This window comes from Hyaena hyaena, unplaced genomic scaffold (genome assembly GCF_003009895.1).
Source record: "Hyaena hyaena isolate Hyena2069 unplaced genomic scaffold, ASM300989v1 scaffold_303, whole genome shotgun sequence".
Lineage (NCBI taxonomy): Eukaryota > Metazoa > Chordata > Mammalia > Carnivora > Hyaenidae > Hyaena > Hyaena hyaena.
The window spans coordinates 619,524-643,411 of NW_024080934.1; the positions used below are offsets into that span (position 1 = coordinate 619,524).

The 23,888-nt window shown below is 37.4% G+C and overlaps 1 protein-coding gene across 3 annotated transcripts in view; it reads right to left on the reverse strand.

Annotated features, from left to right (window-relative positions):
- DENND5B (DENN domain containing 5B) overlaps positions 1 to 23,888 on the reverse strand; it is a 194,993-nt gene that overhangs the window by 116,659 nt on the left and 54,446 nt on the right. For 2 of the 3 annotated variants that reach the window (XM_039247677.1, XM_039247678.1), the window contains exon 2: positions 6,957 to 7,066. In XM_039247677.1, coding sequence (XP_039103608.1) covers positions 6,957 to 7,066 — 110 coding nt within the window. Of the gene's footprint in view, positions 1 to 6,956; positions 7,067 to 10,220; positions 10,287 to 23,888 lie in introns of all 3 variants that reach the window. The other variant, XM_039247676.1, reaches the window with a different exon arrangement.

Below are 23,888 nucleotides of genomic sequence, written 5' to 3' on the forward strand. Positions count from 1 at the left end.
AGCAATAATGGGTAACTGACAGAAACTGTACAGCCTACAATGCCTCAACTCTTTACTAACTGGCCTTTTATGAAAAAAAAAACTGCCAACCCATGTTTCTGACCACTTCAGTAGTAATGAGATCGTCTGTTATACAGCAATAGATAATGGAAGCCCTGTCTTACTTTGGGTCCCCACGTAAATATTACCTTAAATTAGAAGCTTCCTTTACCATTCCATAAGAAATACTGTTTTCATCCTATAAGTGCTATTAAAATGTCACTTTCCCTCTAAGACATCTTTAATGAACAGGGAAGGAATTAAAGTCTTGTACCTCTGTACACCTATGCATATTGTGCATTGATACATGTTACTAGTTTCTCTATTTTGTTTGGCTCTCTAGATCGCAAATGACTCAAGGACTGGTACTGCATTTCAATAATGGTAAACATATGAGAGTACCACATAGAACATAGAACAATATACTATTTGGGGCCATAAATAGTGATTGATAATACAGATAAAAAGCAAAAACCATGAAGCTTAGCTTTATTAGATCAGTGAAAATGTCTTATATATCACTGAATATGAGCCTTGGAAATAACTAGGGTAGCTTTAACATAATTATTTTTATAGTGTTGAAAATAATTAACTTACTATGTATATTTGGGTAGAAGAAGATACAGAAGCAAAACACACAAATACCTGACTCTGCTAAAGGAAAAATTTGTTTATTTCTACTCTTGAGAACAGTTGTATATGGAAAGGTCATGGCAGGAACTCTTCATAATTTTGTCTTCACATTCAAACTGCTTTCATTATAACAAGATGAGACCCTCTGCTGATATTATGAAAAAAAGCCCATCTGACACATTTATTATAGTCAAAAAAGATTGTAGGAAGGATGATTTGAATCCTTTTTGCTCCAGGCTTTGCTCAAACTTTAGCATAGTACATGGCATATATGTATTTGTTAAATGAATAAAGGAACAAACAAACAAGAAAACAAACAAAAACAACAGCTAGGGGTACAGGACCAAATTTAGTTCCTCTGCTGATTAAGTGCAGAGTTCTCTTTTTACATATAGTAGGCAACACAGAAACATAGTGACCTCCAAAGTCAAAAGAAAGATTTAATTTAGTTGATAGGCTTTCCTGACATCATAAACCACAAAATTACATCTCAAACTGTTTTGGAACAGCTGCCAAATATTCCCTTAAGGTTTTGTAGCTTTCTTGAGCATGCATTCAAACATTTACAGGAAAAGCTTGCCAAAAGTTGTGCTCAAAGTAAAGAATGACTTTCTCTGCTACAGATAACAGATGTAAGAATTCTTAAATTCTCTTCCTACAAATCAAAAAAAAGTAAGAATTATATTTCAAATCTGGGAACCATGACTTGGAAAATGCTATTGCTTTTTCATTTTTTTTTTAATGTTTTATTTATTTCTAGGAGAGAGAGAGAGACAGCGTGAGCAGGGGAGGGTCAGAGAGAGAGGGAGTAACAGACTCTGAAACAGGCTCCAGGCTCTGAGCTGGCAGCCAGCACAGAGCCCGACGCGGGGCTCGAACCCACGAACCGCGAGATCATGACCTAAGCGAAAGTCGGACGCTTAACCGACTAAGCCACCCAGGTGCCCCTGCTTTTTCATTTTTGAAAGTGAGAATTCTTGCATGAATTGTCAGGTTTACTTTTCAGAAAACCTGAGATATAAATCAAGATTTGTTCACTATGGTATTCGGCAATCTCTTGTTATCCCTAATACTGTCATTTACTAATAATATCACTTCTCCACCTCACTCTCCCACAATAAAACAACTAAACATTTGGGGTTGTCATTGTTTACCAGATTACACTGGTAATCAGATTACTCTCCTAGCTTGAGTCACACTACACGTTCTCATCTCTCTGGACTATTTCAGGCAGTTAGGCTAGAATTTTAACAATTCCTGTTTCCATTTTCTATAGTTCTATCACTTCCATGCCCTCTCTTATTATACAAATAAAAGGTAAAGTATTGAGTTGGTCTATTTGCCCTTCCTTTCTTCCTACCTTCGTTCCCTCTCTCCCTCTTTTTCCCTTTAATAAACATTTATTTTATGTCATATACTACATTAGATCTTGGTAATTCAAAAGACAAATATGAAAATAGTATTTTCAGGAAGTTTACAGTCTGGTAAGAAAGACAAACACACAACCCAATGGTTACGAAATGATATGCTCAGTGCTGCTATGGAGTATGTTCAGAAGTTATAGAAACAGAGAAGAGAGAGTATCTAACTACCCCTAGTTAAGATGATTTTGCAGTGAACTCCTGAATAGACAAAGACAGGGAAGGGAAGTATTGTGAGTAAGCAAATATTCCTTCATTTATTCAGTGATTTCAGCCTCTACTATGTGTAAACTAGGGACAGAGCAATGAATAAGAGACAGCGTGCCTGTCGTCATTGGGCTTACATGGTAACAGGACACACACAGCTGATAACTAGGTACATAATCGATTATTTAATCACAGCTGTGACAGATGTTACATAAAGGTACACGGGGCTAAGAGAACATGAAGAGAACTAACAGAAAGGGAGAAGGGTGATCAGAGACGGCTTCTCTGAAAAAGTTGCTTCAAATGGAATCTGAAGGTTCAGTAAGAATTCACTAGAGGAAGGGGAAGTGAAGAGCGTTCCGGAGAGAAGTGGCAGCAAAAGCAGAAGCTTTAGTGTGAAGAATGGAAAGGACAGAATTCCATGTAAGAGAGCTTGGTGATTCGGACTAAGGTGGGTGTGTAGAAATGGAGAAAAGTAGGTTGGTAACTGAATGCACATGGGAGAGGGCAAGAAAGTGAGAACTTTGAAGGGTAATGCCAGATTTCAGGCTGCGGCAACTAGGTGGATGGCAACCATTCACTGACCAAGGCTCATGGGAAGATCGTGAATTCAGTTTTGGACATAGTGAGTTCGAGATGCCAGTGAAATATTCTAGCTGCAAAGTTAAGAAAACATTAGGTTCCCCAGTAATGGCTGGATTAGAGCCACATTCCTATTGTTTTATTGTGAGGCATAAAACTTGGATGAAAATGAAAGCCTACTTTCATTCTAAAGTCAAATCTATTAATGTAACTAAGCGGTATCCACTTCAAATTCAAGTACTTGCTGAATCTGTAGAAAGTATATACAGCTTTTTCCTTTGAATCTTACAAGATGGGCAACTGAATAGGTTTTTTTCAGTCAACCCTTTACTTTTTACTCTTGGCTCATCATTCCACCCTAACCTTGTCATCAAAGTAAACAGTAAATTCTAAACTTAGAGCTTTATAGACTATAAGGAGCTTTGTACAGTTATGACTCTTTTAGTTACTTATCATATATCAGATGTTTCATTTAGTACAGATATACAAAACAGACTCTTTATACTTCATAACTTGCTTAAAAAGGTATTGACCGTAATTTCTTCCTAAGAGTCCCGAGGTTCACTACATTCTTAAGGATAAGATCCACTGATCAGAACATTATATAAATAGTAATGGACGCCAATTTGCAGACTACCTCAAAGAGATCTGAAATAGGGGTAGGAGGCGGCAGGGGAACCTTAGCTCCATTTGCAATGCTTTGCTTCATTTAAAAGAAAAAGTACAGGGGCTCCTGGGTGGCTCAGTTAGTTAAGTGTCCAACTCTTGATTTCAGCTCAGGTCATGATCTCATGGTTCCTGGGTTTGAGCCCCACAGTGGGCTCTGTGCTGATAGCGCAGAGTCTGCTTGGGATTCTCTCCCTCTCTCTATACCCCTTCCCCACAGGCTCTATCTCTCTCTCTAAGATAAATAAACCTAAAAAAAAAAAAAAAGAGAGAGAAAAGTACAGATCTGAAGCAAATTTGCCAATGCGGACATATGTGTTAGTTCTGAGAATATGACTGTTGTATTGTTCTGTTTTTATGATAACTCCCCCCACCACAGTTTTTTGTGAAAGTCTTTGAATCAGATACTAAAAGAGACATAAAAAGCAATTAATTTAGAGACAATTTCACCTGTCATTTATATTTATTTTCTATTATATTTTCATGGCACTCATACACATGGAATTTTTTTTTTTTATTTAACAAAGTTCATTGCTTTGGAATATTTACTTTCTGTATGAAATTAATGACCCTTCATCAAACCACCACTGTTGCTTGTTAAAGAAACGACTGATACTGCAGAAGGTGATGATTCATAAGAGTGGGATTTTGCTAAAGGCAAGAAGAAAGCCTTATATCCCTAGGTAGGAATAAATTATAACTTCATACGATTGCACTTACTAATAAATCAGAGGAAATTAAGGGCAGTAAATCTATGACCCAAATGTGGACTAGTTTAATGGAATGCTTTTCAGAGATTTTCAAGGAATGCTAGCAAATCCTTTTAGATTTGCAGCAAAAACCAAAATGCTGTGTGGTGCTTAACCATCGAAATACAAGCCTATGTGTTTATTCTTCACAAGAAACTTTGGTTGCTTACATAAAATAATCTCAGAGGCAAGGGTAAAGAAAATATCAAAGTCAGATTAAGGAAGCTGATCACTGTCTTAAAGATGAATGTTTTACGAACTGAAGCTAAAGCTATCATGGATATCTCCTATTAATTCATTCAAATGATTAACAGAAGAAAATATACCAAGTGTGGCATTTTGTTCCAAATGACTATGGATTCATATTGTAATAAGAACCTGGTTTTGGACACCATTCTAATTTATCACAGATTATATTTTGAAATACCTAAAAAGTCAAGTGTTGTAATCTATTTACAATCTCATCTAGGTTTCCATTACTTCATTTAGACACTCTTTTCTTTAATACTTTCCTATTAATTCATTGGCACAGCAGCTGATAAATTATTTTTTGTCACTGTTGACTATTTTAGTCAGAAGCTTGCCTGTGTTCCTCCAGTGTCATAAATATAACAAACAGTTGTGTTCTACTTAATATCTATAGTGCTGTCTTTACCAAAGATGAAGCTAGGCCCCACAGTATTAACTTCCAGCAAAATGGTATCTCTGATTATTCTGGTATTGACTAACAGTTTAAAGAAACAACTACACTGTGTTCTCTGAAGAATCAAAGTCAAAGGCCAGTGCCTCAGGCATTAGTACTTAGAAAAAGTACCATGATACTCCCTCCTTGCAGCAGACTCAGCCTGGAATGAATTTACTGTGATACGGAAATACCACAAAAAGTCTGATGTGATCCATGTCATTTTGGTGTAGGTCAAAACTAAGTTACATCATTTTTCTTTGGGGGAGGCAGTATGCAGATGGGAAAAAAGTAAGCTAGAGAGTAAAAATGATCTGGATTTAGCCTCTGAGACCCTCCACATAACCCTGGGTAAATCATCTCTGTAAAATATGAATAAGAACCCTCACCAGGTGCATGTAAGTATGTATGTGAAAGTAACATTCTAAGCTATGTAGCAGGGATCTACTGTATATTACTTTCCTTTCCTTACAGTATCATATCAGAATGGGATCTTTTGGCTCCATCTTTAAAATACTCGAAAAGAAATACACCTATCAGTGTCTCAGTCCACTGTTAATTTTTTCTCTGCCTATTATGCCTGATTTCTGATTTGCTTACTTTGGGGCACCCTGATTTTTTTATCACGAGTTCTATTCATGGAAGGCCAAAATATTACCCAGGCTTCTAATCAGGACCCTCCTAAATAATCTGAAAACTATGACTCTAAGAATCTTTAAAGGAACTTATAACCACCAGTGGTAACTCATTGCATTAATTCAATTCCTTAAAAACAAATTCCTACTAATGCCTAAATGATGACATGAAGTTACTCTCCCTCTTTACTTTGTGAATATAATAAATTGCATCATACAACAGTCCTTGAACTATGAAAACTGTAATCATGTTCTTTCTATCAGGCTCCTCTCCAGGCAAACCAAGAAATATTACTGTTTAGGGGCGCCTGGGTGGCTAAGTCGGTTAAGCGTCCGACTTTCGCTTAGGTCATTGTCTCGCGGTTCGTGGGTTCGAGCCCCGCGTCGGGCTCTGTGCTGACTGCCAGCTCAGAGCCCGGAGCCTGTTTCAGTCTGTGACTCCCTCTCTCTCTGACCCTCCCCTGCTCATGCCATCTCTCCCTCTCTCTCCTAGAAATAAATAAAACATTTAAAAAAAAAAAAAAAAAGAAATATTACTGTTTATCAAAGTATCTATGTATTAATTAATATAAATCCACAACACAGCTTAATAGTAGGAAAATGGACTTTGAGGGACATGTGCACCCTGATGTTTATAGCAGCATTATCTACAATAGCTAAATTATAGGAACAGCCCAAGTGTTCATCAACTGATGAATAAAAAAGAAGGTGGTATATAGATACAATGGAATATTACTCAGTCATAAAAAAAAGAATGAGATCTTGCCATTTGCAACAACATGGAAGTATTATGCTAAGTGAAATGAATCAAAGACAAATACCATATGATTTCTATTCATATTTGAAATTTAAGAAACAAATGAGCAAAGAGGGAGAGAGAGACAAACCAAGAAGCAGACTTAACTAGAGAGAACCAACCGATGGCTACCAGAAGGGAGGTGAGTGGGGGGATGGGTAAAATAGGTGATGGGGATTAAGGAGTGCACTTGTGTGGTGATGAGCACCAGGTGATGTATGGAATTGTTGACTCACTATATTGTACACCTGAAAGTAATATTATACTGTATGTTAACTAACTGGAATTTAAATAAAAACTTTTTAAAAATGAGCTTTGAGAGTCTGTTGTACATACATTCTTATTAGCTATGGAGACTATATGCAAGTTACTTAACTTCTTTGAGCTTCATTTTCCATGTCTACAAAACGAGGAAAATATCTGTCTTATATAGAATTGTTATTTAAAACATTAAATGAAATAATGTAGACATCAAAATACAGTTACTATTGTCATCTTAATAAAATAAAAAGAAAGCTAAAGATAAAAAAAAACCAAACTACATACCATGTTCACTGCATCTTGATCAAAAGGATTCCATTCTATATTCTCAGGATAGTGGGCTAGAACTTTGGATTTGAATGTTCTTCTCAGAGGACTCTGGTCAAAATTTTCACCTACAACAAATAATTAATAATTAGTTATATCTAGAATTTTTTCAGAAGCATGTCAAAATTTTATTCTTAGTTTATAGATATATTAACAGATGATGTTGAAATCTGATTCAATTTCTACCACTAACAGTCTGAGTTATAAATGAGTTATATGGATGATTGAAAAGGAACCATTAATAAAAATATCTGCATTTAAAACTTCAGAATCTGGGGGCACCTGGATGGCTCAGTCAGTTGAGCATCCAACCTGGGCTCACGTCATGATCTCACCATCCTGAGTTTGAGCCCCATGTCAGGCTCTGTGCTGACAGCTGAGAGCCTGGAGCCTGCTCTGGATTCTGTGTGTCCCTCTATTTCTGCCCCTTCCCCAGTTCTGCTGTGTCTCTCTTAAAAATAAAATAAAAACATAAAAAAATTTTTTTTTTAACTTCACAATCTGCATTTCAATATCCTGGCTGGACAACAGTACTAAAAATCAAGATCTACTAAAAATAATCTTTGTTATAACCTAATTATCATTCTTAGTTCAATATGTGGTGATTTAAAAAAAAAGTCTATTTGGAAACATTTAATTTACTAAAGAAACATCTTGAATTAAGCTAATCATACTTCTGATCAGAAATTTTATACGCGAATAGACATAATGCTGCAGTGCTCAAAGGAGGCAATTTTGCTTCAGTTTCCACAGAAATCTCTGACAAATGTGACTGCATCCAGGCTTTTATAAGTAACACAATTACAGAATTAGAAACATCATCACTAAGTTGTCTAGTTCAGTAGACAGAACATATTAAACACACTAACCTCTGAAAAGAAACAAGCAATTCTAAGCCAAATTCATCACCTGTCAAAATTCTGGAAAGATAAAGGCAGGCTATACTTTGATTCTTATATATTTAAAAAAACTCTCAATAATGAGTTGTCAAGCTCAGTTCTTTATCTCCTTAACCAGACTATTTCCCATGAGACCTGTTTCCTCCAAATGCCTTAGTTCCATAAAATAAATTAACGTGGATGGCTCTTAAATTCTCAATGTCAAAAAGTTGAGACTGAAGAATCAGAAGATCTTAGAATATTATTCTGTCTTCCATTGAAGAATTAGAAGATCTTAAAATATCATTCTGTCTTCTATGTTTTTTCTACTTAAGCTCTAATTAAATGCAAAACACGAAATACCAGTATTTGTACAAGTAAAAGTAACAAAAGTAATTTATAAATCATAATGGGGCATCTAGTTAGACTCAGTTTCCATTCTGAGTAAAAATATGAAAAGATGGATAGTAAAACACCTTTTAGTGCAAAAATTAACAGGTCACAGGAGAGAAAAGTCACACTCTAAAATCTTGCTGGAAACTGTGATATAAAATACACAGAAGTTTTTCTGAATAAGGGAACATAGTTTAAATAGATTTGCTGCAGCAAGTAGCCTACTGTTTCTAATTTGAGCCCTTGCCTAATGATCATTTTCCTTTGGATTCCTCTTACTTATTTAGGCAAACACTTGATCTCTCTTTTTACTCCATATTTCCATCTTCTAAATGATAGAATAGAGAGCTTTCACTTCTAGAAGAAAAACTGTCAAAAGCGTCTCTAGGGACAGTTTATGAGTTTTTGCCACATGCTTCTGGAATATGTAAGGATCAACCAAGTCAATGGAAAATTTGGAACTGTCCATGAGTCAGGATTCCTGAAGAGCCAGGGTTTAGAATGCCTGATTTCAGGAAGGGTATATGATATCTTTAAGTTGATTCTAGATTCTCATGAAAACACTAAGAATTTTTAGATAATTCACTTCTACAGTTAGTAGGAAAAAAAAGACTACTTTTCACTTCACTTTAAGCCACAGAAAACGCAAAACAAAAATTCCCTCGATTCTAAGGGTCTATGCTGCTGACTTTGCTTACTGACATAGGAATAGGATATCCTCAGATAATACACATCAGTCAAGAAAGCATCTCTCCTACACCCACCCACATATACCAGAAATGTTTATTTTTGTCATAAGTGTAAATAAATTATGAAACACCATGACAGCAAAAGAAACAGCACATAATGCAAGATACAACTCTTTGCAACACTTACCTTTTAATGAATTCCTGCCTGAGTTGGTTAAAACAGTAACATTATCTTCATTCATATATCAAGTTATTAATGGGATAGAAAATAAATCAGAAAAGTCATGACAGTGCCATTTTCAAGATGATTGTTCTCTTAACTAAGGAACACCACACCCTTTTGAAGCACAATGAATCACCCAGAAAAGAGAGAAGGAAAACCACCTTTTTCAGAGAAAAAAAACTTCACAAAAACAGAAGGTGAAAAAACTCACGAAACAGAAACATATATCTAATAAAAGCAAAAGAGAACCGCCACTGCCACCACCACTGCCACCACCACCACTTATTAGACTGCCAAAAAGGGGGTGGGGGAATAGGAAAGATCATTGCTGTATATATAGCTGTCTTGGCAAATATTATTTTGAAGTGAATTAGGGGAAGAACCAACTATGTAGAAATTCTGATAACATTGTAAGGATTTAGAAATGAGTGAGTACATGTAGCTATTACTACTACTACTAGCCAAAGAAGAGAAATCTTGAAGATGCCTTTTGGAGATGGGATGTGGGGGAACAACTTATTCTTCTCATTTTGAATCCACATTGTATGAACCACTAACTTAAATTTTACTGCTAGAACTTGGCAAGAGAAATTAATCAGTCTATTTGGGTTCTCAGGCAATTAAAACTATACATAAGCATCCTTAACTTAAAATCCACCTTTTAAACATTATCCTGAAATGAACAAGGATTTTAAATTTGTGCATATATTAATATCCCTACTACAAATACTTATAAACTTAATTCCAAGTAATATTGCCAAGTAACCTGCTACTAAATTTAAGCTGCAATTAAGCCTTTCCTCCTAAAAAAAAATAAGACATATCTGCCAAGAGAGCTTAAAAACTAGTGAATAATTTTTTTTCAAGGCTTGAAGCAAATGAGGTCTTTACAAAAATTAAGATGCAGATGAGAGAACAGAAATACAAAATAATACCTATTTTTTGCCCAAGCAAAACTGAATAAAAAAACAATTATGATGGGGTTGGGACGAATGAAAATAATGGTTTCTAACACCTCAACTTTTATTTTTATTTTTACCTGAAGTCGTATTTGCAGCATCTTGGCTCCTGCCATGACGATCTGCTTCTAGCCATTGGTACAAAACTACATAATGTGACAGAAACAAAAAACTTTATAAACAAAGAAACACAAACAAACACAAAAGCAAAATGACTTTGAAGAATGGAAAATGAGAATAAAAAATTAAACAAAAGCAATTAAACATGAGACTTTAACATCAATGGAATGTAGCTTAACACCAATAGCATGTGGCTTATAAGCTGTTAGTAATAAGAAAGCAAAGAGAACAGGTAATTGTATCTTAACATAGTAAGTGAAATACTATTTAAACATCTGTAACAGTTGTTCATATGGGGAAAAAGCACATGTATTCCTCCTAATACTGATTTGAAGAGAAGTATCAGGAGAATACTAATGTTTCCATAGTCAGATATAAAAAAATATGATAGTAAGACTAAATGACCAACTTTAAAAATTACATCCCAACTTCTGCACACCTATCAGAATGGCTGATGTCCAAAACGCTGACTGTGCCAAATGCTGACAAATATGTAAAGTGAAATGAATTCACATTCATTGCTGGTGGGAATGCAAAAATGGTACAGCCACTTTGGAAGACAGCTTTGCAATTTTTTTCAAGACTAAGCACAGTCTTACCATATGATCTCATAGCTCCTGACTAATAGCAAGAGGAGCGGCCTAGAGCATACCTGATGAATACTTGTCAAAACTATCAAGGACATAAAAAACGAGGAAAGTCTAAGAAACAGTCATAGCCAAGAGGAGCTTAAGAAGATAGGATAACTAAATATAATGTGGTACATTGGATGAGATTCCCCCAAGATAAAAAAGGGCATTAAGTAAACACTAATGAGATCTGACTAGAGTATATGTATTTGTGTGTATATATGTATATACACACACACACACACACACACACACACACACACAGAGTATATGAAGTAAAAGTATGCTCTGTAATGAGATTCCATTTAATTAACAATCCCTTTATGTGCTATTAACTAGGAAGTGTCAACTCTTGGAGGAAAGTTTACTACAGTAAGGACACAAGCTATTAAGAAATTCACACTAGACCTCTATAACTTAGCAGCTCTCAAGAATGTTTAAACTTCTGAATGGGTTACCCAGACGTCTACAACTTTAGGACATTCAGTCTTCTCTTTAAAGAGCTAAATAATGACAATGTAGGGTCCTAAAGGCCAGGAAACCTTCCTATCCATACCTCAAAGGTCCAAATTATTTCAGGACAATTACAAAGGCTAAACTTCTCATCTGGGGTTTGGGGTGGTATTTGGCCACAGATATTGAGAGAGTTCTATATCCTAATCAAGATTTGCCCAAACTTTGCACACTCTCCCTTCACAAAACAGCAACAAAACAAAGAGCTGGGAAAGGTGTCTATGGAACTCCTGAACTGAAGGAAAAAGGAATTGATCCATTATAAAAGGCCAAAGACACCCTGAAATCACGAAGTTATTTAGATCTTTCCAGGCAGTCAGATGGTGAACTGACATTTATCATCAGGGATAGATGGCCCCAAAGAGACCTCTGAATAGCCCTCACACATATACTCAGTGTGCAAGGTCACTGGCTGAGGGTGCCCCAGTGAGCACACAAGTCAGTGCACTCTTTCAGGGTACCGCACACTTCTGGGAGGCAAACAACTGTTACGACTGGGACTAGCAAGGATGAATTCGAGAAGCAAACCTCACTCATTAAATATATACTATAGCTATTTTTTGCCTTTCTAGTTTACAGGAATAACTACTCATTAGAGTACGGAAGTAGAAGAGTAGAGAAGTATGGGAGAGCATGACAGAAAAATCTCTCCATTTGTCTCTCAAAAATAAACACTAAAAAAAAATCTCCACATTCGGAAAAAAAAACAAATATGGGCTTTACGGCGGACAATGATATCACTCTCACAAAAATGAGATGCGAAGTGGGGAAACTAATCCGTTAACTAGTCTAACAATTCTGCCTGGCTCTCGTCTAAAGGCTAGTATGCCCTGATCAAGGTGGAAACTCTTGGCTTCACTGAGGGGATCGTTAGGAATATTTATCAATAGTTCAATTACTTCATATAGCCCCTATTTCTCTGGTAAAAGAAAAAAAAGAAAAAGATGAAAAGTATTCCAAATCCACATACACAGAGAATTATACATAAGCAAAAATCTTTTTAGATTCAGATATTCAATTATTTTATCCGTGCCTCCAGATTGCAAGTCTGATTAACGATGATCTAAATATTTCAAGGAATTTCCAGGGAAATAAGTGCATCTGCTTCATGCAAAGTTATAATGTAAATCACCATTACATCAAATTTGGATTTCAAAGCTCACTTTTAACACATATATTTAAAAAGATAATGTAATAACTAAAAAAAGAAATATGACAAATATTTTTACCTAACATACTAGAATGTAAATGGGTAATTCTAGAAGGACTGGGCTCCAAAAAATTCTTAACTCCCATAAAGTATCTGAAATATGTTACAATACATAGCCTGGTACTATGTTTGTAGATGATGTTAGAATACCAAGAATACACCTCTTCTCACTGTGGCTGGAAGCAGAAGATCTGACTTTTTGGTGGCTCCATGCTTCCTCTCAGTTGGCACTGAGAATAGGTATCCCCAGCTCTGTCTGAGCCACTGGTGAGAGATTTCTACAGCCTGTGCATGGGGTTGCAAGTGGAGAAGGATTTATGAGATGTGTGAGCACTGGAGCTATTTCTCGGCCTGAGTGGTCTCATTAACCAACCCCTTTCCCTGAACTTTCTTGGGACTCCTAGGGTCCCGGTGACTTCCCTCCCTCATTATCCATTTCCACCATAGCCAGTGTCTAACCACAGTATTTTCTCCACAAAACAAGGACAAGCCTCACAGTCTTTTCCCATCCTCCTGTCCCCAAAGAATACCACAGAAGTCTAGGTGCTTTAAAGAAAGCTTGCTGATAGGAACAATGAAAACAGATGGGAAGTTGAAAGGTAATCTTTTTTGTCCTGTCCCTTTTCTCTCTAAAGGGAAAGTTTAAAAACACACACACACAGATACACATAGATAATAAATGGTGGACAGAATATTTAGGGTCAACAATTTTTTTCTATTATTTTGCTAAAGGTGAGAGGACATGGGATACTGTTTAAGAAATCCATGCTGAGGCAGAGAGGAAGGGAGGATGTGGTGGTGAGGTAATTTTTCTCCTTCCCATGTCTATCTCTACAGGTTCCCAACTGTCTGTCTCCAAAAACCCATGCCTGAACTGACATGAGATGGAGTTGGAGAGGGAATACTGAACAGCAGTAGATCCTACAAGGGAGACTGACTAGGGAAAGGGAAGCAGGGGTAGGGAGACTTTACACATTGGTTAAAAAAAAAAGGAGGGGGCACGCCTCTGAAATTCACAGAAAGCCATTTCCTATGCACGCGCTGTCTCTTCATCACATTGAACTGTCCTCTTCAAAACAGTTTCCCCAGGAGGCTGCATATTCATCATTCGTTCTAATGATTCTACCACAATTTAAATAATCTCAGAGCAGGTGACACTTAAGGTGAAACCTGATGAAGTAATAATCATCATCATAGTTAACACACAGTGCTTACTATAGGGCAGTTGTTATGCTAAGTGTTCTACTTACACTAAATCATTTCATCATCACAATTACTCCATATAGGAGCTCCTATTTTATCATTTTACAGATGTAGGAACTGAGGCACAAAAAGGTTAAATAACTTGTCCAAGATCAGAAAGCTAGAAAATTCAAACTTCCGCAGTCTTGCTTCAGAGTGTGCTTTCAATTCTACATGTGAGGTCATCTCAGGAAAGAATATTTCAGGCAGGGTTAAAAGCAAGTGCAGAATCCCCTGAGGTATCAGTGAGCTTGTCATGGCTGAGATGCAGCAAGGAGGACAGTGCAATGTATTTGAGTGAGCTGGTAGAAGATGAAGTCAGAGAGGTAGACAGGGCCAGATAGGACAGGGCCTTGGAGGTCATAGTAAGATCTTTCTATTTTGTGTTAAGTGTCACAGGAAGTAACTGTGGAGTGTTTTAAATAGAGCAATGACTTTGTTTTAACAAGTTCATCCTGGCAGCTGTAAGAAGAGACTGTAGAGGGTTAAGAGTGGAAACGAAGAGACGAAGTGATGGTAGTATGGATTAGGAAATATGTTTTGAGGACATAAAAGATATGATTTGCTGACAAATTAGATGTGAGAGGAAGGAGTAGTTAAGAAGGATATCATGAAACCACAGCTTCTGGTCTGAGCACCTGGATGAATAGAATAGCTATTTACCAAAATGGGGAACAATGCAGAAGGAGAGGGTCTTAACTGAAGTGTTGGAAGGCTGGAATAAAGAATTCAGTTTGGGATATGTTAAGTCTATGAGGCATCTTAGTTATCCACATGAAAATTTTCAGCAAGCATTTAGAAATTAGAATTTAAAAATCAGGGAAAAGTTTAAAAATTCAGTATCAAATAGATGGCGTTGGACATCACAGGGCTGGATAAGATCACTGAGGAAATGATTATAGATGAAGAGAGGCTGGGGTCAGAGCCCTGGAAGGCTCAAGAATAAACATTAAAAGGTTAGGAAGAGAATGCAGAACTGGCAAAAAGGTAAATGAAACATAGAGCCAGTGAGGAAAGAGAAAGATCAGAAGCATGGGCTTCATGGAAGTCAAGTAAAGACATGTTTTAACAAGGATAGTTGACAACATGGAAGTCACTGATGACCTTGAAGAGATTTCTGTGGAGTGGTGGGAGTGAAACGTTATGTGGAGTTGTTCCAAGAAACAATGCAGAGAGGAAGTAGAGGCAGAGAGTATAAATAAACCTTCTGGAGAGTTTTGTTGGAAAGATGAGAAATGGAAAATACTGAAGAAGATTAAGGGAGAGAAAGGTTTTTGTTTAAGGACAAAGAGGTATTAACTCATTCAAGTAACGTATCCAGAATGCCTACAGTGTGCCAGCCCAGTGACGGATGCTGTGGATAGGACGGGTACAGTACAGTCCTCTGAAGATCTCTCAGCCTCCTACCTTGCCTTCCCAAAGCTACATCAGATAGAGGACTTTGCCCATTCCAAATGGTATTTCGGGGCTGACGCAGGCTTCACTCCCCAGTAACCACACTTTCTATTCCCAGCATACAGGTTACCTACTTTATCCTCATAAGGCTATATACATGACACTGAACCCCTTAAAAACTGCATTCTCTCCATTACATTTTTCCTCTGGTACTCCTCGTAATGGTCCCAAACCATTCTCACTTGAATAAGCCATGCCAATATCTTAGCACCAGTGTACAGCCACTACTGATTCTGGATCTGGGATAGCCTTCAGGTGCTCACCAACCTCCATATTCTCTCTTTGTCAATATCCTTGCATCTGGGCAAGGGCCAAATCACTCATCCTTGTCAATGAAATATGAGCACAAGTGTGATGTGTGTCACTTCCAGGCTGAGGCACATAACCTGTCTGTCCTCTGCTATCCATCAGCTAAATGCAAATGGAGATGAGGCCTTAAAAAAATAAGGTCACACAATAGAAGAAAACTTGGGTCACTGCATGTCTCTACAAAAGACACTGGCCTACATTAGATTAAAATTAAAGAGAAACGTTTATTGTCTCAAGCCATTGATAGTTTGGGTTGCTGTCATAGCAATTAGCTATTTATGTGTTTCTGGATTACCCTGAGTTTTTATTTGGGTTACTGTTGACCTTCTTGCTATGATACCAGACCCTGACTATATTATGTCTTCTATTCCTTGGTAACTCTCTAGATTGCTTTTCAGTGTTTTCATATAATAAATGCAGTTCTTTAAATATGGGAGGAGAATTTGCCCATTTTTCATGGATGCTCTTACCTTTCATAGAAGTCATATACTCACTACTAAGTTACTAATCAAGACTATGGTTTTAACCCATAATGGTCCTGTTAACCTTTCTAAATACACAACTTCTAAATCCAGGCAGTGATCCTGGAGGTCTAGATTCCTGGTCACAAAGGGAATCAAGCAAAAGAAGATGAAGGAGCTCTGAAAATTCATAGACCCTACTGAGGAATAACTTCAATTAAAGAGATGTAAATCCTGGTAATCTTAAGAGTTTGTTTTAAGATATTATGACATCAATTTAGTAAATTCTGAATTTCTAAGAAATCCACAATATATTTCATTCTTGATTACATCAAAATTAAAGAGCCATGCTACATTTAGTGAATACCAAACACACTTCAATTAATGAAGTTTATTCACTGGGAACCAAAAGAATACACAACACAGTTACTCTGTTTCAACTCCAATTTAGGTCATTTAATTCTGTCACTAACCATCTGAAATTGGCACAGATGTTACCTGTTAAAGCACATGGACTCCACTAAGACTGCCTGACATCAGAGGTCCCCAGCCCACTAGCCCTTCTGACATTCTGGCTATACATCTGGTGGCGGGGGGGGGGGGGGGATCCCATGACTATCAGATTTGATAATTCGCTAGAACAACTCACAGAATTCAGGAAAGCACTATACTTATGACTGCAGTTTTATTACAAGGGACACGAATCAGAAGAACCAAATGAAGACACACAGTAGGTGAGGTCTTAGAGGGAATGCAGAGTTTTCATGCTCTCTCTAGTAGAATCAGGGTATGTCGCTTGCCACCACCACACACACACACACCAATGTGTTCATCAACCAAGAAGCTTCACTAAGTTTTGGTATCTAGAAGTTTTTTTTTTTTAATGTTTGTTTATTTTGAGAGAGAAGAAAGAGGGAGAGGGGCAGAGAGATAGAGGGAGGGAAAGAATCCTAAGGAGGCTGTACACTGTTAGCCCAGAGTCCAACACAGGGTCTGATCTCACAAAACTGTAAGATCATGACGAAATGAAACCAAGAGTCAGATGCTTAACCGACTGAGCCACTCAAGAGTGACGGTATCTAGTTTCTAATGGGCTTCATTAAAGAAGTAAGGCTGATTCAATCACCGACCATGAGACTGAACTCAAATCTCCAACCTCCTCCCTTCCCTCAAAGGTCTGGATGGCTCAAGTCCTCTGGTAACCAGCCTCTATCCTGAAGCTATCTAGGGGCCTTTCATTAGTAGTTACTTCACTAGGATAACGCTCTTACTACTCAGGGAATTCCCAGGTTTCTAGGAGATCTGTGCCAGGAACCCAGGACAGCGACCAAACAAATTCTTATTAGGCACTGTGCATTCTATCACCAAGCACAGAACACAGTAGGCAGATTATTTACTTGCGAAAATAACCTTCACAGTGAATTCAAGATCTAGAGTCCTCTCATAATGAGGAATAAACAAAGCACTCTGCTTCTAAGCCATGCTTTTCATACTTTCCCTTTTCTAATAAAAAGTGAAAGAAAAAAACTTTTAAATAATCACTGAAGTACTGTAACTGATATTATAAAACTCTCTAAGAGGAATGGGTCTATAATTTTTAGGTTAATAATCAAATAACCAGTTCTTAATAAATGATTTTTATTATTCTGAAAAATATAATAGTGATTTTCAAATAATAATTATAGCCAAGAAAACAAGGTTCTAGTTCAAGTTGAATATCCTGGGTTCTAGTAGCTTAGGGCAAGTCACAATTTCTTTGAGCAAAGGCTTCCTCATACATAAAATACAGATTACATAATAACACATTAGTATTGATATCTATTTTATATGAAGATCATTTATGCAATGTATTTCTGGAGAAGCATATTAATGTTATTATTTGATGCTGCATGTTATACAATATAAGACAAATTTTCCCTATTGCTAAAGAACTTATTCTCTGGTAAAATGCCATCAAGATAGCCACATTCTGCCTCCAGGAACAAGGGAAAAGCACCTACCATTAAAATATTTATAGCTGATAAGTAACACTATAGGGCTAGAGTTCTAAGATGATTCAAATGGAAATATTTGTTGTATGACTCAAAGAAGCAGTTATTTGCTCAGAGCTAACACAGACTTTTCCCTTTGTTTTTACTCATTACTTTTTGCTGCCAATATTCTCTCCCCCCCAAAAATTTATAAGGAGTCAGAAACCAGTCACTCAGTTTAGTTTACACGGGGATACCAATGGACTATACAAGAATACCACTTTCTTCCTTTTACCCTCTTTAAAAAACAAAACAGAAACCCTGCATAAGAAATCAACAAAGTTCTCTAAAGGAAAGATATAAATTACAAAGTAAGAAAAGGAGTACATCTGTTTTACTAATGCTCCCGTGCCTCACCATCTATGAAATTATTATAATATGAGCAAGATAGGGCAAAACAAATGTTAATAAGATTCATTGAGAAAGAAAATCTTCCTATAAGAATCAAACAGAAGCATTATTATTCCAACAATTACTTGAAGGTTTTTTTTGCAGCTAGAACGGCTCCGCTGATGTGACTGTTGCTAAGTAAGAGTGGCCTCAGACTCTTCATCAGTATCCACTTTTATCCAAAGGCCCTCAAGGCCCTCCCCTAACATGCTGAGTGTTAGCTAGAACATTCGGGCTTTAAAATGAACTGCGTGGGGGACACCTAGGTGGCTCAGTTGGCTGGACATCGATATCAGCTCAGGTCATGATTGCGCAGTTCCTGAGTCTGAGCCCCACGTGGATATCTATGTTGACAGCTCAGAGCCTGGAGCCTGGAGCTTCAGATTCTGTGTCTCCCTCTCTGCCACTCCCCTGCTCCTGCTTGGTCTCTGTCTCTCAAAAATAAATGTTAAAAAAATTTTTAAATGAACTGCCTGCAGGGGTGCCTGCATGGCTTAGTCGGTTAAACATCCGACTTTAGCTCAGGTCATGATGTCTCAGTTGATTTGAATAAATCAAAGTTTATTATGGTTTTGAGCCCCGTGTCAGACTGTGCTGACAGGGTGGCACCTGAAGCCTGCTTTGGATTCTGTGTCTTCCTCTCTCCCTGCTCCTCTCCTGCTTATGCTCTCTCAAAAATAAATAAATATTTTTAAAAAAATTTTATTTAAAATGAACTGCATGGACTCCAGTTCTTAAAATGGTATCAAGGGATAGCACAGATCTATGAAATCATGATCCACATATTCTAGGATGAAGACGATGTGACCTGCCAGATGACAAGGACCTTCCCAGAGGCTGTGATTCCCAAAGCTACTGTCTAGCATATTTTAAACAGTTAAGTGAAGTCAAGGGAGAAAAATGTTTTTAATTACTTTCTGAAGTTTTCAAAATTAACAGAAAGCAAAACAATCAAGGATAAAAATGGGAGAGGAGAGTGCAAATTTTCCCCTCCTTGTAGGAAAATGCCTTCCTTCCTCCATCAGACAAACATAAAAGAAAACCTTCAAGATGATCTCAAGCTCTGAGTTTCAAATCACAATTTAAAAAAGGTTTTTTAATGTTTTATTTATTTCTGAGAGAGAGGAAGAGAGACAGCATGAGCAGGGAAGGGTCAGAGAGAGAGGGAGATACAGAATCTGAAACAGGCTCCAGGCTCTGAGCTGGCTGTCAGCACAGAGCCCGACACAGGGCTCGAACCCATGAACTGTGAGATCATGACCTGAGCCGAAGTTGGATGCTTAACCAACTGAGCCACCCAGGTGCCCCACAAATCACAATTCCTACCACTCACCAATAATCTTTGCTCACCTGATTCAGTGACCAGCAGCCTTGACTTCAACACTTGCAAAACTAAATTCCTCTCCCACAAAGCTTTTCCTCTATTGAGTGCCACAATTCATGTAGTTACTTACTACTGCTATCTACTTATTCATCCATGAAGAAAAGTTAACACTAAAAGTAATCCTATCAAAAGGGATGCATATTCACTGTTTTTACTCTAGGACTCAGAGTACTATCTGATTCTCCCCTTCCCCCATCTGGACCCATCTCCTTTCCTTCCGTAGTCAAATAGTCACTAAATTTTGCAATTTATACCTCCTTAATATCCTTTCCTTTCTATTTTCACTGCTACTTTGTTAATTGACCTTCAAGCCAGACTCAGAATATTGCTACATCTTCCTAACTAGTCTCCCTGCCATACACTGTACACTGATCTCCCTTTCTAATTCATGTCATTCTCTCTCTTCTCTCTGTCCCTCTTTTTCTTTCATCAACAAGTATTTTTTTAATGTTTATTTTGAGAAAGAGAGAGTAAATGAGCAAGGGAGTAGCAGAGAGAGAGAGGAAGGGAGAGAGAGAGAGAGAGTCCCAACCAGGCTTCATGCTCAACATGGAGAGTCCAATGCAGGGCTCAATCTCATGACTAGTCCTTAAACCTGGTAGGGCCTCGTGACTGCCTCAAATTAAAGAATATAGCAGAAATGACACTGTGGCTTCCAAGGCTTAGTCATTTGAAAAGTACCATGCATTTCCATTCTGCCCTCTTGGAATACATGCCCTTAAAGTATAGCCACATACAGTGCTGTCAGAAGCCCAAGCAGTGTCTGGAAAAACCCATAAGGACAGAAACTGAAGGTCCTAGCCCTTATTCCTTTGTTAGACAAATATATTCTGAGATGATGGTCATTTGTGTCGGTCCACGGACTAAGGTTATACCCTTGTGAATAAAGAATATTGTCTCCCCTGAAGGAGGTGGATGGACAGTGCCATTGTTAATCAGCCTGGGAAAATACACCTCATGCCATGAAAAGACACCATGAAAGATCGAACTTTCATATGAAGAAAAAACTTTCTTCTCTCTAGACTTCATTCCCTTGAGCCTAGACTACAAGCAGTCGAGATGTGCCTAATGACTCTCCTCATTTTTGGGGAAAGAAATAAGTATTTGCTCTGTGGAAGCAGATCATGGTTTCAGCAAGGAGGCAAACCTCTATCTGGGAAAGACAACTCTGGCCCCAAAGGGCCAAAGGATTCTATGAGCAAGAAGAGCAGTCACACTGATATTTTCCTAAACTGGTTAATGTCACTGTCTATTTATGATTTCCTTCTATCATCTCTAAGTATTTTATGAAGTCTTACTGTTTTCAGCTGTAAGAAATAAGAGAGTCCAGTGCAGGAAAGAGCAAGCTGTACTCCACAAGACCAGCGTAGCAGTAGCAGCAATGACTGGTGAGATTCCCCATTAAGATTTGGGATTGGAAAGTTCAACTGCGTATATCCAAGTTGGTATTCTCTCTTCTCTACCAATTCTAATGAACTGGGCAGTTATTAAGGGAGCTTGCTGTCAATTACCTCCATTGGTTTCTCTTCTGTGGCTCGCTATATATTTGTGTTCCATTGGGTTCTATCCTTGCTCATTTTTTCTTACTCTACATACTATACTCCACAGTTTACACTACCACCTATATTAATGACTTCCAAATATGTATCTTTAGCCTAATCACTCTTCTCTACAGGTCACCATTTTCAAGTGCCTATGGGAAATCTTTACCATGTATTCTAAACACATTTTTTAATGTTTTGTCTTTTAAGAGTGAGCACACACATGGGGGAGGGGATAAGAGAGGGGCAAAAGAGGTCTGAGGTGGGTTCCACATTGACAGCCTGACAGCAGTGAGCCCAACATGGGGCTTGAACTCACAAACCACCAGGATCATGACCTGAGCTGAAGTCGGACGCTCAACTGACTGAGCCACCCAGGTGCCCACAATGTATTCTAATTTGAACTCCTTATATGTCCCTCAGACTATCCCTTCTTCCTCTATGCCTTTTGACAATTAATGACACCAAGACTCTTCCTTTTCTTTAAAAAAGGCTGAAAAGGGGGCACCAGGGTGTCTCAGTTGGTTAAGTGTCCGACTTCAGCTCATGTCATGATCTCACGGGTAGTGAGTTTGAGTGCCACGTCAGGCTCTGTGCTGACACCTTGAAACCTGGAGCCTGATTCAGATTCTGTGTGCGTCTCTCTCTCTCTCTCTGTTCCTCCCCTGCTCACACACTCTCTCTCAAAAATAAATAAAGATTAAAAAATAAATAAATAAATAAATAAAAATATAAAAGGCTGAAAAAAATAAAATGCAATGAAAGAAATTCCTTCTAGCATAAAAAGTGCTTTCTGTAATAAAGAAGGTCCAACATCCTCATAACATTGAAAATCTTAGCTGTTCATTTCTGGAGCATAAATATAGAATAACTAAGCTTATATGACCTTGGGTAAACTACTTAGTTTTTCTTCTTTTCATAAAAGAAAATTGCAATGATAAGTGAAGTTATGTTACAAAAATAGTAACTATTATAAAGGTTCTTTAAAAAAAATTTTGAGTATAATTGACACACAATGTTGCAGTAGTTTCAGGTGTACAGCATAGTGACTGGACAACTCTATATGCTCTCCTGTGCTCCCCACAAGTGTAGCTACCAACTGCCACCATACAACATGGTTACAATACCACAGACTATATTCCCTATATTGTATTGCACCTTTTATTCCTATGACTTATTCCTTCTCTAAGTGGAAGAATGTTATCTCCCAAACCCCTTCATCCCCACACTCCTCTCCTCTCTGGAAACCATGAGTTTGTTCTATGTATAGGTTTGAGTCTGCCTTTTGTTTATTCATTTGTTTTTTAGATTCCACATGACTTAAAATCATATGGTATTTGTCTTTCTGACTTGTTTCAGTCAACATAATACCCTCTAGGTCCATCCATATTGTCACAAATAGAATGATCTCATTCTTTTTTATGGTTGTGTCTTTGTGTGTCCGTTGTATATAAGCATCACATCTTCCTTATCCATTTGTCTATTGACAGACACTTAGGTTGTTTCCATTATTTTGGTTACTAAAGTAATATTGCAATAAACATAGGGGTACACAGATCTTTCTGAATTAGTGTCTGTGTGGTCTTTAGGTAAATACTCAGTAGTGGAATTATTAGATTATATGGTATTTCTATTTTTAATTTTTTGAGAAATCTCCATACTGATTTTTCACAGCGGCTGTTATCAATCATAAAGGCTATTTTCAAAATCCTCCTTGAAATGTTAGAAGTGAGCATGACAGCAGCATGCCTAACAGCATTCTTTACTTGCAGAGTTAGTTCACCATTTGCTTACATCAATTTTTCATTAAAAAAAACCAAAAAACAAAAAAAAACACCCAACCCTTCAATAACATGAATCTATTATTAAGTACTGACTTGTAGTTGGAAGAAATGCCCTATAGTTACTAATGTAAAACAATATAAGCAGTATTTCTAATGAATATTGTAAAAGCCAGAAAAAAAATTCATGTATGTGTGTCTGTGTGTGTCTCTGAATAAAAGGTAACCCTGGAAAAAGATGATCCACACATCATCACTCAAAGCCCATAATTTAAAATGGGGTTTACTCTTGGTGATCTCAGCATTTTAACAAAGTTGTAATGACAAGTATCTGCCATTTGTAGTATGGTACAGAAGAGTTTCACTGTCCTAAAAATCCTCTGTTCTCTACCTATTCATCCCTCTCTCCCTCTAACCCGAAGCAACCAGTTAATCTTTTTGGTGTCTCCATTTTCTGCCTTTTCCATAAAGTCATACAGCTAGAATCATATAATATATATACAGCCTTTCCAGCTTGGTTTCTTTCACTTAGTAATATGCATCTATGGTTTCTCCATGTCTTTTCATGTCTTGGTAGCTCATTTCTCTTTGTCAGTGAATAGTATCCCATTGTACAGATGTATCATAGTCTATTTATCCAATTACCTACAAAGAGTATCTTGGAAACAACCCTTCCAAGTTTT